Raw genomic sequence first — 14,893 nt, 5'->3', positions numbered from 1 at the left:
TGTTATAGATATTTATATTTACGATCTTTAGATAATGGTTGTTTTGACATATAGTATAATGAAAATTAATATTTAACATAAATATCACTAGACGATATATCATAAGATGTACAAACCAAAAAAATTTGCATCCTAAAAAATCTGAAAAAAAAACAATAACCTCAAAACATATTAAATGTGACATATATATTAACTCATAGTGTTAGGATAAGAATTCGCCCTACCTCAAAATTTTTCCATCATCCGCCAATGATTGTTTTATGAGTTTTGATTTTGAGAGACTCACATACTATGTTTCAGATTGTGTAGTTCTTTCTCATAAGATAGCATATCTCTTGAAGTATGGAGATGGGTGTTGTTTATTAGCCAAATATCCACCTGGTATTTTCAGGTCGGTAAGTATGTTATAGATATTTATATTTACGATCCTTAGATAATGGTTGATTTGACATATAGTATGATGAAAATTAATATTTAACATACATATCACTAGGGCTTTGTTTGGATGTAGACATTGAGAGACTTGGCATTGCATTGGTTTCAATGCCAATATCACATGACATTGATATTGATATTGAATGTCAATATTATTGTTTGGATGTTTAGGCATTCGGATTCCAAACTTGATATTGAGATCGAATGCCAAACCGTGTTTGGATGGTCAAAGTGATGAATTGACACCGAAGTTATATGACAAAAGTATAGTTCTAACCATAATCTCAAACAAAATGTAGTAGTATTTCTGCATTTGCGCAATGTGACCTTGTGAGAAAACTAAATAACATCAAACAACTGAAGATTAGAAGCATACTATACAGTCTTACATACTCCAGTACGTAGTACAAAATTTGGAACAGGGGTAGAGGACAATATGCTCACATGCATGACTCTGATCATTGGCATGATGAAGGCTCCCCTGGATCAAGTAGCTCACTGTTGCTTCACTCAAACCGAGTCAAAACACATCGACTCAACCACATGGAATTTATGGACTTCGTTTGAGTTAAAAAACCATACAAAGAAAACAATGGACTGAAGAATCAAGAACCAACACCGGAGACAACATAACCAGAGCAAGATTAGACCATAGTTGGCCCCGATCGAACTCGATCTTCCTTGCCAACCAAAGCAAGATGAGACCAGTAACACAACAAAACGTTCATGTCTCACCATATAAAGAGATGAGTTCATATTTCAGGCTGACGCTTCTGCTGTCCAGGGAAGAGGGCCGCCGCCGCCGCTGTCCATGGAAGAGGGCGCCGTCCCCACTGCCGAACGACGAGTAACACAGCTCAGGGAAGAGGGGGCCCGCTGTTGTCCAGGGTGCAGATGCGCCGCCGCTGCGGAGAGATGGGAGGGGGGAGGGAAGGGATGGAGGGAGGGCGTTGCCGGTGCTCCAGTCGGTGTGCCACCGCCGGGGGCGGTTTGAGGCGAGCAGCCGCACCCGTGCACGCGGCCCTCTTCTTCGGGGAAAGGGGAGGGTGGAGGGATGGCAGCGAGACCGAGCCGGGAGGTCGCCGGCATCGTAGAAACTATTTGGAAGAGGAAGCGGACTCTGCAGCACGGCAACAAGATAGATGAGAAGGGAGGGCGAGGTCGTCAGAAGCGCTGCTGCAGCGGGGCGGGAGAAGACCGCCGGCGCGGAGGAGGAGGAGGAGGGACGGAGGGCGCCGCTATCAGGAGGGAGTACTGAGGAGGGGGAAAAGGAATAATATTTGCTATTGTTGCTTCCACCGAGGGTCGAACGCGGGTGTCCGTCGAACAACTCCGAGACTCCGAATGCCGAGCAATGTCGAGGCTTACCCCTTGGTTTTGGACCATCGCGATTCTCTACTTCTAGACGGAACACTCGATATCGAGCCAGAATGCCTTGAGGGAATACCGTAACCACCCAAACAGTCTGAATTGTGGTATTCGGTTCTTCCCCAATACCAATGTCTAATACCAGGCCTCAATGCATACATCCAAACACAGTGTAGACGATATATCATAAGATGTATCAACCAAAAAAATTTGCATCCTAAAAAATCTGAAAAAAAAACAAATTTATTAAAATATTTTTTGCAAACATAAAAATATTAAATCTGATATCACAGTGTTAGATAGTTAAAAATTTTTTTACCCTCCGCCAATGATACAACCGAATTTTAAATATGAGTTGGTAAGAGTCAGCTATTGCGGCGGCCGGCGGATACTTCTACTGTCGAATTTCGGTCACGTGTGCTCTGGCAGTTCCCTCTTTTTTTCCTGAAGAGCTGGCCAAAGTCGGGCCGGGCGGAATCGAATCTACCGAAGGCCAGAACCCAACCCTTCGCGATGGCCGCCTCCCTCGTAGCTGTCGTGCTCGTCCTCGCCGCAGTTGCGCCACGCCCTTCCTCCGGCAGCCACGTCGTCACCTTCACCCCTGCTCGCGGCGTCTCCCCGTCCTCCCTGGCCTGGGACCCTACGGCTCAGCACTTCGTCGTTGCCGGCGGAGGCGACGCCGTCCTATCAGTCTCCGACGCCGGCGTCACCGAATCAATCGCGTCCTCCGGCGCATCCGCGGTCGCCGTCGACGACCGCCGCCGACGCCTCCTCGTGGCGTCCGCGGGTTCCATCTCCGCCTTCGACCTCCGCTCCCCTCGCCCGCACCGCGTCCTCTTCTCCACCCCGCTCCCAGATCCGGCCGCGCCCGGCGGCGTCACCTTGGACTCGCACACGGGCTTCGCCTTCCTCACCGTGGGCGCCCGAATCTATAAGGTGTCCCCCGACGGCGACCTCGCCGCGCTGCCCGCTTCGCCCGCGTACGGCTCCGTGCCCCTTTCCTCCCTTACCGCGCACGTGAGCCGTGGGTTCCTGCTCGTGGCCCAGCCCAGCACGGGCCACCTCCTCCGCGTGGACATGGAGGACGGCACCGCGAGAACCGTGTCCGGGCCTTTTACGCCCCCCGCGCCGGGTGCCGTGGTCGTCCGGAGCGATGGGACGGTGGCCGTAGGTGGGGCCGCGACTCTGCGCCTTGTCGGAAGCAACGACGGGTGGGTGTCTTGCGCCGAGCACGACGTTGGGGAGCCAGACGACGCCGTTGCGGCTGTTGCTGTGGCTGTGAGGGAACGGAAGCGGGTTTATGCACTGGTGGAGGCGGAGGTGGAGGGGACGAGGCAATGGCGGATCGAGGAGGTGGCCTGGAAGAAGGAGGGGGAAGGGGAGATGGTGGCGGGGTTCATCTTGGTCGGCGCCGCCCTCGCCATCTTCATGTTCTGGAGGTTCCAGATGCGGCAGCTTGCTGGAAACATGAACAAGAAGATCAGATAGAAATACCACAATTCTTAGTCCATTTATGTACAGGTGAATTGCCGAGAAGATTTGCATAGTCTCACTAGTTATCCAGGCTAGCTCATTGAGAAGATTGGGCCATCCCGTATCAAAGAGGGTACCCACTTAAAGGTCAAGCTTTGAAGTACAGTTGTTAAATATTTTGCATGAGACCTTCTGATGAATATGGAAAGCACTTATCCATTTGTTGTGTTCTGGTACTATGCAAGACCCAAGATATTGGTACACGAAATACTTGAATTGTGATTTATTGTTCTATTATAGTTTAATTTTCCCTGCCATTCATGTGGGAGCAATCTGATGTAGACAAAATCAAGGAGAACTCAGCATTGATGTTTTCTGTATTTAACTGCAGCCTTATTGTTATAAGTTGATTTATTACTTTCTTTATATTTGTTTGACCATTCTTTTCTTTCTTTCCTCTGCTTTTAATTGTTGGACTCTTTGAGTTATTCTATGATAGTAGTTTATGCTGGTAACTTACACACAAGTCTAAGGGCTTATCCTTTTAACTGACACCAAGCCCCTTCTGTGTGTAGACCCAAACTTATTGTGATTTTGACATATTCCCTTGCATGGTACCAGTGCTTCTGGTTAGGTTTATCGTATAGTTGATATTTTTATTCTTGCTATCTTCTATCACAAATCCCAACAATTTTTCATCTAGTCGACGTTTTATTCTTGCTATTTCTTTTAGAACCAGTCACAACAATTCTTTTGCACCGTGTGGTTATGGTGCTTCTTTTAATGCACACTCATTTTTTCAGGCAGCTGCCATGAGTTAATTGCACTAAACACGGAGAAGGGTGGACAGCACCCTTCATCGTCTATGTCCATAAAACTTCATAGCCAAATGACTAAAACCATCTGTTTTAACTACTACTGCAATTGTTTGTTTTGAATTTACTAGGAATACGCCTCTATAACTTCGTTGTATTTATTATAAGGGTTTGTTTTAACCTCGACAGGGTTATGGCAGTGCCCATTTGGCTATTTCTCAGCAACCTTACCCTACACATCTAGTGGTGGCAGCAATGCTATGGTTGCACATGGTGAGTTTGCCCTTCAGTTCAGTAAATTTGTTGATTTAGCTATGATCACAATATGTTCCAGTCATATTTATAGATGTGCACCTTAACCATCTTCCTCCAAATGCTTTATGGTATATCTGAAACTGCTGTTCTTGGTGAAAAATCACTTTTGCTGTATTTGCGCAAGTTTCCAACTGTCGTACCTCTTGGGCAATGGTTGTTGGAGGAAACAAGTTTACTTTTGACCTAATTGTTGTGTCCTCAGTGCTTGTGGGTAATATATGTATTGGTCATGCAGAAGAATATAGTACGTAATTTAGAACTAGTGCTAGCTGACTAATGGAGAAAAATAGATATTCTAGTTTCATTCTATCCATGCTCACTTTCCCTGGACGGCCTTTGGTTGCAAGCATCTAAATTATGTTCACCTACTCCCTCCGTCCTGGAATAAGTGACACGAATTTGTATAAGAATCTATACAAATCCACGTCACTTATTTCAGGACGGAGGGAGTATTTGGTATATGTGCATAAAGGCACGAAAACCTGCTATAAAGCTGGAGAACTTAGCGTTTTATTATTTTCCAGAACTGAATATGGATAGAATTTACTAACGCACTTTTAGAGGACAGCTTAGATTTTGGCAAAAGGTGCCAACATCAATTTGGAGTTGCAAACATTATTCTCCTTTTTTTTTCTAGTCGATGTAGTCTAAAGGTGGTCAGGCATACCGATGTGAATGTGCTGCTGGTAGCTACACATACTCAATGGTAAAGCGATGAACCACAATGCAAGTTTTTATCATGTTCCGTACAAATTAGAGAATGTAGTGGTGAAATTGTAGGTCTAGGGATAGTGTCTTACTTAAGAAATGGCTGTGTACCGCCATCGATTGTTGGCTGATGTATAAAACTCACAAGTTTGACAGGCAGTATCTGATTGCTCACATAAATTAGATCGTTACCACGTGCGGTAGATATGCTTGGTGATATCTTGTTTCAAAATTCCACACTGTGCATTTACGCTTGATTTCTTTAGTCAGGGTTTGCCCCCATTTTGTTTGATTGTCAAATATTTTGCATTCCTCGGTCATGCCACTGGTGTTTGGATTGACAGCCTAGAGACCTGGAGATTGGCCGAGGCGGTGGGTGTTCGGGAGGGTTGGTCCGTGCAACTATCCCAAGATAATGACTGCAAATGAGTATATTGGGAGAAAAATCATGTTACATATACTACAAATCTTGATTTAGTACATAAGCAACTTGTAACATTGGAGCCCAGTAGAGGCTAAATTTGGTATGCACGATCAATCAACACAACAAAAACTCATTAGCTTGATACTCTGTTTATAGGATGTACCCGAAGGGTCCTGATACTCTGTTTATGCCATGGAGAAGACAGGATTGAACCACGGAGTAGATGATTTTGCAGGTATAAGTTGTGAGATATGCATCTGGAGAGTAACGTACTCTGCATTTCAATTGGGTTGGTAGTGATACACTTGGATCATGTATCTGTGAAATGTATCACGGAATTTATGAGTATATATAACTAACGGGAGTAAAATTGGCGATTATATATATTGTAACTTTACATCCATCACATTTTATTTTATTTTTGTGAAAAAAGAGCTTCATTCATTCATCAGCAAAAATACAGTCATGCTGAATACAGTTGGAAAAAAACGCCGGCACCTGGGACTCCCAGGCACACACCGGCTGAAGGCTAGAAGCATAATTAGCAGTTTGATGAGCTGCCATATCTGCCAAACGGCTTACATAACGAAATTCAAATGAGATAAAAACTCCACTTAGATCTTCAATTTGGTTCAGAATCGGAAGAACCTGTTCTTCTTCCGGGTCTTCCATAACTCTACACCCATCACATGACACATCCCCATAGTTACAATCAAACCTCTGCAGGGCTTAGCTACAAAGCCTGCGATGAAGCTTAAGGCCGTCAAGAGCAAGGAAATTTCTGTCGACTTAGTGGGAATAAAAAATCGTTTGCTTCAAAACTGTTGCAGAAATAGACTATTGTATCTTCTTCCAGCACACTAAAGCGTGCCAAAGCATCTCAAAGATTTTGTTTTGCAAGCAAGATAGAGGTTTAAGAAACTGAAATGTACGTTATGGGTACAATCAGATTGGTGGGAAGGAACGCCGGGCAGTAAGCTTTATATTGTTTTAATAAACTAGTGTTGTATTTCGGGCTTCGATGCTCAGTGTTACTGGTGGCAATTGATCCCAGTGATTTATAGTTAACCTTGATGTGAAGTGGTTATTTTCTGTGAGAAGTTATCAAAGAAAGCTATATACACCGGCGGCTAATTTGGATGCCCAATCTCTCTCAATTCTGACGCCATAGACCAAGTATGAAGAGTAAATTCAGTGTAACTGAAAGCGAAAGGGTATCCTTTTTTTACGTTTTGGAAAGTAAGATAGTCATATTGGACCAACCGGAAGTATTTCTAGTTGGTACGTATATGCGCGTGGGATTGCGGGTCACGTGATGTGAAACATGCCTTTAGAAAGCATACTAAAATATTGGACCACGCCGACCTCGTTGGTCTTTATGCTGCATACATCCCGTAATAATATGTCGGGCTATAAAAAATTATCAGACTCAGAGAAATACCAGGGTTTGCACAAATAATGGGGGACCTGGCTTTCATTATTGTGTGAGCAAACACTGTATTTTTAATATTATGTGGGGGCAAATGCATTGTATTTTTCTAATTCTTCTTTAATAATTTATACCCATCTGGATACATCCCTGGCAGAAAGGACCTCGAGAAATAACTGACCTTACAAATGCATCAAGAAATCTCATCAATTCAGTTTCTTCCGATCAAAGAAAATGGTGTGATTATTTCCCGGGCGTCTAATTTTTATGCAAAGGGCTTAAAATCTCACTCGACTTGCTACAACCATTGGATTCTGATTTGACGCCATCCAAACTCAACTCGTCCATCGCTCGTTTCAAATCTTCAACCATAAACCAGATCCAATTGTTTAACAATTAATTTATTTCTAACTAAAAATCAAAGAACTACGTATAGAAGAACTGATAAAGAAACAATTTAATTTCTTCTTTCGTGATTGTCGGCAAACGAAATGCTTGCTCTAACGCACTCATATACAATACATGCACTATTTATATGTAGGTGTCCGAAAACACCATTTGACACACGAGTTTCAATGAACACTATATCTCAAACAGGACGAAAATCACATTTCGGGATTTTAGAAAATCATAAAAAAAACTTTGGATGTACTCCCTCCGTTTCATAAAGATTGGCACGGATTTGAATTAGCTCAGTTCAAAACTGTGCCAATCATTGTTGAACGGTGGGAGTACGTAATGAGCGCCTCGATATGTCCGCGCTCCCGTTCCGTTCCGTAGGCATATGCTAGTTCGTATACCTCCCGAAACAACAGAGTCACGCGCAGTCCAGCAGCGTTACGGGCTACGGCAGCGGCCTGCACCGTCGGAGATGGCGAGGAAGGGGGCGACCACCATGGAGGTCCGTGGGGACGGGGTCGCCGTCATCACAATCTCCAACCCGCCCGTCAACGCCCTCTCCTTCGACGGTACTCGGTTCCGATCCCTCCCAACCAATCTCTTTGCGCGCACGCATGTCTCCTTTTTTGTTTCCTTTTTCCTGGCTGCGGCGGCGGATTTGGCCTGGCCAGGCCTGGATCACTGGCGGCCTGGCGCCCAATGAGCTGCTGAAATTTCTTGGGCCAAGCTTACATCATCTGTTGCGGCGCCAGGCGAGCTGTTTTCTAGGCATAATTTGGAGTGCGGTGGTGAATTGTTCGTTTCCTCCCAAGTTTATGGGATTTTCTAAAAATTGATCTCTGAAACGCGTCGCAGTGGTACCCGATTGGCGAATATTTCAGTGGAATGTGATCTAGATCCGCCTCTACTTTAGCTAGCTAGTGGTTCTGCCTGCTGAATATGGAACGGCTCACTACCACATCTCTTCGACTGTAATATGCTGGAGTGATCTCACTGGAGGAACGGCATCTGCCTCCTTTGCTGCGTTTAGTTGAGTAACCCTGTCAACAGCTCAACATACCAGCTTTAGCTGTTGCGACATGTATATTAAGATTGTTCAATTTGTCCTTGCTTCTTAGAGCAATCCAGCACGGTTCCACTTCCGCGTTCGTTGCTATGTTTAACCCACAAACCGATGATTCAGTCACTGTTTAAAAGTGTTGGTAGGTTGATCATGAATGAGCGGGTATAATAGGTCTTCTCTTCTTCTGTTCTGCAGTCTTAGCTAGCTTTCAGAGGAACTATCAAGAAGCTCTAAGGAGGAATGACGTCAAGGCAATTGTTCTCACTGGTATATATTACAACAACAAAACTCATCAATCATTCTATGCTAGTGCTGTGTTTAATGCTTTACACGATGTGCAGGAGCCGAAGGGAGGTTTTGTGGCGGTTTTGATATAAATGCTTTCGGAAATAAGCCAAGTAAGAACTAGGCAGTCGCTGATTATGCTCTTGCTTTTCTCTCTAACAGTGCTAAGTTTTGCGTGCCACCAGAAAACGAGAAGCCTGGCTCCCTTTCTATTGATTTTCTGACTGACATAGTTGAAGGTAACTTCTGACATTCTGGCTCTAAAACCACGTTTGTCTTCAACCAAACAATGTTCATCATGAAGTCCTTGTTGCTACCAGATGCTCACAAACCATCAGTGGCTGCTATAGATGGCATTGCTCTAGGTGGTGGCTTAGAGGTTGCAATGGTATGTCTAGGTTGTATTAGTCATATTATCTTTAAACCTTGTGGCCCTTTTTCTTCTAATATGTGGCAGTTCATTCAACATCGTAACATCTCTTGTGCAGGTGTGCCATGCCCGCATATCTACACCCTCAGCTCAATTAGGACTACCTGAACTTCAGCTTGGTATCATTCCTGGAATGGGAGGTACTTAACCTGATCTTTCATGTTATCCTATGTTTGTTTATGCTCTCCTATGTGTACTTCTTTGCCTTTTAGCCTAAACATGAGTACATTTTGATCTTCTGTTCCCCGACCTCTCTCTTGTAATTACAATCTTGGTAACCCTTTCGTTTTATACAAAATCATCAGGTAGGGGCCTCCCCTTCCGTTTTGCTAAAGAAAGGGTAATTGACCCATTGTGGATAAAGTATAACTTTAGCAGTGTAACCTTTTAAAATTAGCAGCTTCAGCTAGGCCTGACTCTCAACATATTATAGTCAATGGATACAATCTGCAGACTGCAGTATCAATAAAATGGCACCTGATTTGCTATCACAAGTTTGGAAATCTTTTGAAAACTCCTGTTCTCGCTATTTCTCTTGCAGCTAATTGTAGATTGGTTTTAAAGTAAAATGAAAATAAAAAGCAGCAAATTTTCCCCACAATTATTATAGATTGTTTGAATTTAAAATTCTGAAACAGAGAAAATATTTTCTGATTTTTCTGAAAAAATAAGTTATGTCAAATGGCATCCTCTGTCATGTGTGTTTCTCTGCGTATAGCGCATGCAGCTATATTTTATTTCCTTTTTTTTGTGTATGTTGATTCAAAATTATTTACTTGCTGCAGGAACTCAACGGTTGCCTCGCCTTGTTGGCATGTCAAAAGCACTTGAGATGATGTTGGTATGGATGACTTGCACACCACAAGTTGGAGTGGACACACAGTTTCTATTCTCTTTGTTATGCGAGAAAATATGAGAGGGTTCTGACCATGATTTGCAATTGATGTCTTTTGTTAATAGATGTCAAAGTCCATAAAAGGAGTGGAGGCACATAAACTCGGTTTAGTCGATGCCATTGTTTCAGCTAATGAGTTAGTCAACACGGCCTGTTCTTGGGCTCTGGAAATCGCTGAACACAAAAGGCCATGGTTCAAGAGTCTCCATAGAACTGATAAGCTTCCGGATCTTCAGGAAGCAAAGGAAATTCTTAAAATTTCCCGAGTTAAGGCCCAAAAGCAGGCTGCTAATCTTCAACATCCCTTAGTTTGCATCGATGTTATTGAAGCGGGAGTACTTTCTGGCCCTCGTGCTGGCCTCATGAAGGTAAATATCTAGTTAGCTAACCTTTGGAGCATACTCCATAATCTATATCACATGCACAAGTTATTCTCAAGTGCTTTACCATTTTTGACAATTGGCAGGAAGTGGTTTCTGGAAAAATGCTTGAGCAGTCTCAAACAAGCAAAAGCTTAAGACATGTCTTTTTCGCTCAACGTGCCACTTCAAAGGTTTGTATAACTAGGATGTTGTGAAAGTATTGGCTCGCATACTTGTTTTTCTATTTTATCTCAGAAGTAGGTGTTTGTGCTGTATTTCCATAATTACTCAAGTAAGCTCATTTGGATCCCTTGATTATAATGTGCAAAAGCTTTTCCAGATGTAGGACTATAAATGGAACCTAGGATTTTCTTGTAAGCAATAGGTTTAGTCATCTGCATTCAATTATCTGACCATCTCAAGCTCTAGCAGATTCCAGAGGTTACCAACTTGGGTTTGACACCAAGGAGAATTCTAAAGGCAGCAATTGTTGGGGGAGGTCTAATGGGATCTGGAATCGCAACTGCATTAGTATTGAACAACATGTTTGTAATCTTGAAAGAAGTAAATGAGAAGTTCTTAGATGCTGGTATCAACAGAGTTAAAGGTGGAATTTTCTTTTGGCTTGTATCAGCAGATTGAGGTTGTCTTTGATATTTGTCATAATTCTTTTCCTCTTCAGCCAATTTGCAGAGTTTTGTCAAAAGGGGGCGAATGACTAAAGATGATTATGAAAAGAAGCTGTCGCTGCTCTCTGGTGTCCTTGACTATGAACAATTTAGAGATGCAGATGTGGTCATTGAGGTAGATCCAATATTTACATGGACTTCTTGCTCTTACTTATATAATAGGGAATATATCACTGAAAACTAATCAACTGCTCATTCATATTGCTCCCCAGTAATAAGCTACAGAGACAAACAACCAATGCGACTCAAGGCAGCTCGTTCACTTTAGGAGCTAAGAAAATCCCAGATAATCATCAAAAAGGAAAAAAAAACTACGAAGTCATCATAAATTGGGAGAAAAAGAGAAGGATTGACATCGCTTATTTGTGGTCGAGCCAGATTACAGCACTTCAGATTATTCATAGATAATGTAGATGTATAATAAATGCTGAAGGATTTCCCAATGATAGGCATTAGCATTAGACTTCTTTTATAACTATTTAATTGTATTATGATATTGAGGCACACAACCATGTGGATCAACTAGTTTGAGATCACCTCTGTAGTTACAAAGTTGGCTTCGGAATAATCTCTTAAAATGGTCCTCCCAGCATCAGAATATTCAATTAAGAACATTTTTCCTCTGATACAAAATGTTTTTCTTAGCTTAGGGCCAAAGAGGCAATGATTTTAAAAGTAGCTTGACAAAACTCTTGATGATATATTGTTGAAGTTAGATATATCTTTTTACGATCTTCAAAGTACAGATATATCTTCTTATGATCTTCAAAGTACTGCATTCTCATTGAGTATTGGCTTAGGGACAATCACTTATAATTTTCATTACAGTTTTTGAATCAAGCAGTTTAACTTGAACTAAAGTATGTCCTTCAATGAAGGAGAACACGTCATGCTCTTAACACTTGTTGATTAAATGTTGCAGGCAGTTATTGAGGATATATTGCTGAAGCAGAAAATATTTTCTGACCTTGAAAGGTACTGTCATTCTAATTGCATTATTGCCACGAATACGTCAACAATAGACTTGCAGTTGATTGGCCAAAAGACATCCTGTCAGGACCGAATTATTGGTGCGCACTTCTTCAGGTAATATCTTGTGCACTTGATGTTTAATTTTCATTAATCAACATAAGTATCTAACTGCTATATATTCCAGTCCAGCTCATGTCATGCCACTACTGGAAATAGTTCGTACCCAGCACACTTCCTCTCAAGTTATCGTGGACTTGCTAGATCTGGCAAAGAAGATACGCAAAACACCGATTGTTGTTGGGAACTGCACTGGCTTTGCTGTCAATAGGATGTTCTTTCCTTATGGCCAGGTGGCTGGTTTGCTTGTTGATTATGGTTTGGATGTGTATCGCATAGATCATGTCATAACACAGTTCGGAATGCCAATGGGACCTTTTCGGTACGGATAAAACTGATATTGTGAGCTTCACTGAATGAGTCATAGTTCCTCTACTCACTTGAGCAGCAGGCTTTGGCTTGTGGTGACTTTTCCTGATGCCATAGGGACCTATGGACCTTAGCAGGAGTATATTCTCATTAACTTTTTATTTTTCCTGTACAGATTAGCTGACCTTGTTGGTTTTGGTGTTGCCGTTGCCACTAGAAAGCAATATTACCAAAGTTTTCCTGAGCGATGTTATAAATCAATGCTTACTGATATTATGCTCAAGGACAAGAGGACAGGTTCTTTCATATCGAAAATACATTCACTTTAATTTTCTTCATGCTAAGTGAATACTCCCTCCGTCCCATATTAAGTGACTCAAATTTGTCTAAATATGGACGTATCTCTATACTAAAATACGTCTGGATACATGTAATATTTCGGCACTTAATATGGGACGGAGGGAGTATGATTTTTTTTAGTTTGGTCCCGAAAGCTGCATTTCATGGTTACATATACTTTGTGGAATGCTGGACAGGTGAATCTTCTGGTAGGGGCTATTATCTATACGATGATAAGCGAAAGGCTTCTCCAGATCCTGATATCCAGAAGTACGTTGAGAAATCAAGAAACATGGCAGGTGTTGCGAAAGATCCTAAGGTCATACTGTCTATCTATTACAACTGTCTACTTCTGCTTCTGAGAAGGATATGGGACTAAATTATTCATGTTTTCTATATGCCCCTCATTTATCCAGTTTCATAGATGTATCTGGGTTCTGAGAGCACCTTTTTATTTCTCTAGCATGTGTGTTACCTTCTTTTCTGCATGTTCTGCAAACATATCGTTTGATTTTGTTGTATCTTTTCTCTGCCATTTTACATGCATAATAGTACTTATTACATTGACATGCTCTGACAGATGTTCTCTTTGTACTCAGGTGATGAAACTAACAGACAGTGACATCGTAGAAATGGTCTTCTTTCCTGTGGTGAATGAGGCCTGCCGTGTGCTTGATGAGGGAATTGCTCTAAAAGCGTCTGATCTTGATGTAGCATCCATCATGGGAATGGGCTTCCCTTCTTACAGGTTCAACATCTTATCATGATTCTGTATCATTCCTATTATCTTCTTTGAACTCTTAACATTATTCTTAGCTGGGCAATCTTCTGTACAACCACTCTTCTACACCAGGGGTGGTGTGATGTTTTGGGCCGACTCGCTTGGCGCAGAATACGTGTTCAAAAGACTGGAGGCCTGGTCAAAGGATTATGGAGAGTTCTTCAGACCGTGCGAATATTTAGCTGCAAGAGCTCGTCAGGGAGCATCTTTGGTAATATCTCTAGAGCATGATGACGACCTCTTTCAACTTGTTGATACAGCTTCTGTGTTATCAGATGGCACATTTCCTTGTACTACTAATTTTACGCTGATGGCATCACCTGATTGTGCATTCCCTGAAACTGCTGCAGATTGCCACTGCTGATGGTGCAAAATCACGGCTGTAGGTCTGTTAGCTCTTCATTTATGAAACCATTTCTTGGTGACGAGTTCTGCCTTTTGAGTTCTCGCTAATCTGAGATGAAAGACCTGGTAGGACTTGATTGTCGTTACAAATACAATTCTGAAGATGTACAACTGCACATCAAATAAGGCGGAGGTGCATGGGACCTCGTCAGGAGTTTCTCTATGGAAGGTGTCGTGTCAGTCATGTTGAAAATTCGGACTAGATATTTGGTGTTATAATGTAACAGCAACATGTACAAGTCTGAAAATGGTGGATAATAATATGCTTCATTATCCTTGCCTATTTTGAAAATAAGTTCAAACACTTGTACTTCACTGAATTCTGAAAAGCTGGCTTTGGCTTTGTTCCAGTTGAAAGAAGTCGTCCCAAGGCGTTATTCACACTAGTCAGGGTCTCAGGGCTAATAAAGTAATAAGATGGAGAAAACCGACAGATGTGTAACAATGCAAACCTGAAGCTCATGGTCACCTTGAGCTCACGTTAGCAGTAAAAACCGCCGCCGCCGTCCCGGATCAATTTACAGCCGCCGCTGCTGCCCTGAAACAGTTCCAGCGGCTGCAATATGGGCATGTCGTGTACTACATGAGTAGACCTCTCTCAGGTGTTCAAACTGATGTGTTCAGAGACCCAGTTTAAGTAAGTATTTGTTCTTATTTTCCTTTCCAATTGGGAAACAAATTATGGTGTCTATGTTTCGTTGTTCTGTGACATCGCATGAGCTTCTTGCTATGCCAGTAACGCCCCTGTGGTAGCATGGATGTGATCTGCACCTAACGTCCTAGTCGCGGGATGGAACATTGAGATGTATCCCAATTAATTAGCTTGTATCAGAGGAGTGATTGATAGCGTTCTTGATAGTCAATGAATTTTAGAGGGCAA

General features: G+C 42.4%; 2 protein-coding genes across 6 annotated transcripts; both read left to right on the top strand.

The window, feature by feature from the left end:
* The first annotated feature begins 2,214 nt into the window (after positions 1–2,214).
* On the top strand, positions 2,215–5,946 carry LOC100842752. 5 transcript variants are annotated; one of them, XR_730821.3, is made up of 3 exons: positions 2,215–3,324; positions 4,281–4,364; positions 5,695–5,946. XR_730821.3 is itself a non-coding variant. In XM_003569274.4 (2 exons), exon 1 carries the CDS (start codon positions 2,317–2,319, stop codon positions 3,289–3,291), a length of 975 nt encoding a protein of 324 aa, XP_003569322.1. In that variant the 5' UTR covers positions 2,215–2,316; the 3' UTR covers positions 3,292–3,324; positions 4,281–5,946. The 5 variants fall into 5 exon arrangements, 1 of the variants encoding a protein (XP_003569322.1); XR_730820.3 differs by having other exon boundaries at positions 5,459–5,946; XR_002963906.1 differs by having other exon boundaries at positions 2,217–3,423.
* A 1,801-nt stretch (positions 5,947–7,747) lies between these two features.
* Positions 7,748–14,373, top strand: LOC100842445 (glyoxysomal fatty acid beta-oxidation multifunctional protein MFP-a). The gene is made up of 18 exons (XM_003569273.4): positions 7,748–7,935; positions 8,625–8,696; positions 8,771–8,827; positions 8,900–8,953; positions 9,035–9,102; positions 9,203–9,284; positions 9,930–9,985; positions 10,105–10,407; positions 10,506–10,592; positions 10,834–11,008; positions 11,084–11,205; positions 12,013–12,176; positions 12,247–12,501; positions 12,664–12,785; positions 13,025–13,146; positions 13,427–13,575; positions 13,681–13,819; positions 13,959–14,373. Exons 1-18 carry the CDS (start codon positions 7,752–7,754, stop codon positions 13,992–13,994), a joined length of 2,247 nt encoding a protein of 748 aa, XP_003569321.1. The 5' UTR covers positions 7,748–7,751; the 3' UTR covers positions 13,995–14,373.
* Positions 14,374–14,893: the final 520 nt, after the last annotated feature.

The sequence above is a fragment of the Brachypodium distachyon genome, chromosome 2 (genome assembly GCF_000005505.3).
Source record: "Brachypodium distachyon strain Bd21 chromosome 2, Brachypodium_distachyon_v3.0, whole genome shotgun sequence".
Lineage (NCBI taxonomy): Eukaryota > Viridiplantae > Streptophyta > Magnoliopsida > Poales > Poaceae > Brachypodium > Brachypodium distachyon.
The sequence above is the reverse complement of the archived record's forward strand: the minus strand, read 5'-3'. Positions and strand labels throughout refer to the sequence as shown.

Excerpts from the sequence above, each read along its gene's own strand:
- LOC100842445 (XM_003569273.4), top strand. The coding sequence starts at position 7,752 with ATGCTAGTTCGTATACCTCCCGAAACAACAGAGTCACGCGCAGTCCAG. Across the intron at positions 8,828-8,899 it reads TGCTTTCGGAAATAAGCCAA|AAAACGAGAAGCCTGGCTCC; the intron begins GTAAGAACTAGG and ends GCGTGCCACCAG. Across the intron at positions 11,206-12,012 it reads ATGCAGATGTGGTCATTGAG|GCAGTTATTGAGGATATATT; the intron begins GTAGATCCAATA and ends TAAATGTTGCAG.
- LOC100842752 (XM_003569274.4), top strand. The coding sequence starts at position 2,317 with ATGGCCGCCTCCCTCGTAGCTGTCGTGCTCGTCCTCGCCGCAGTTGCG.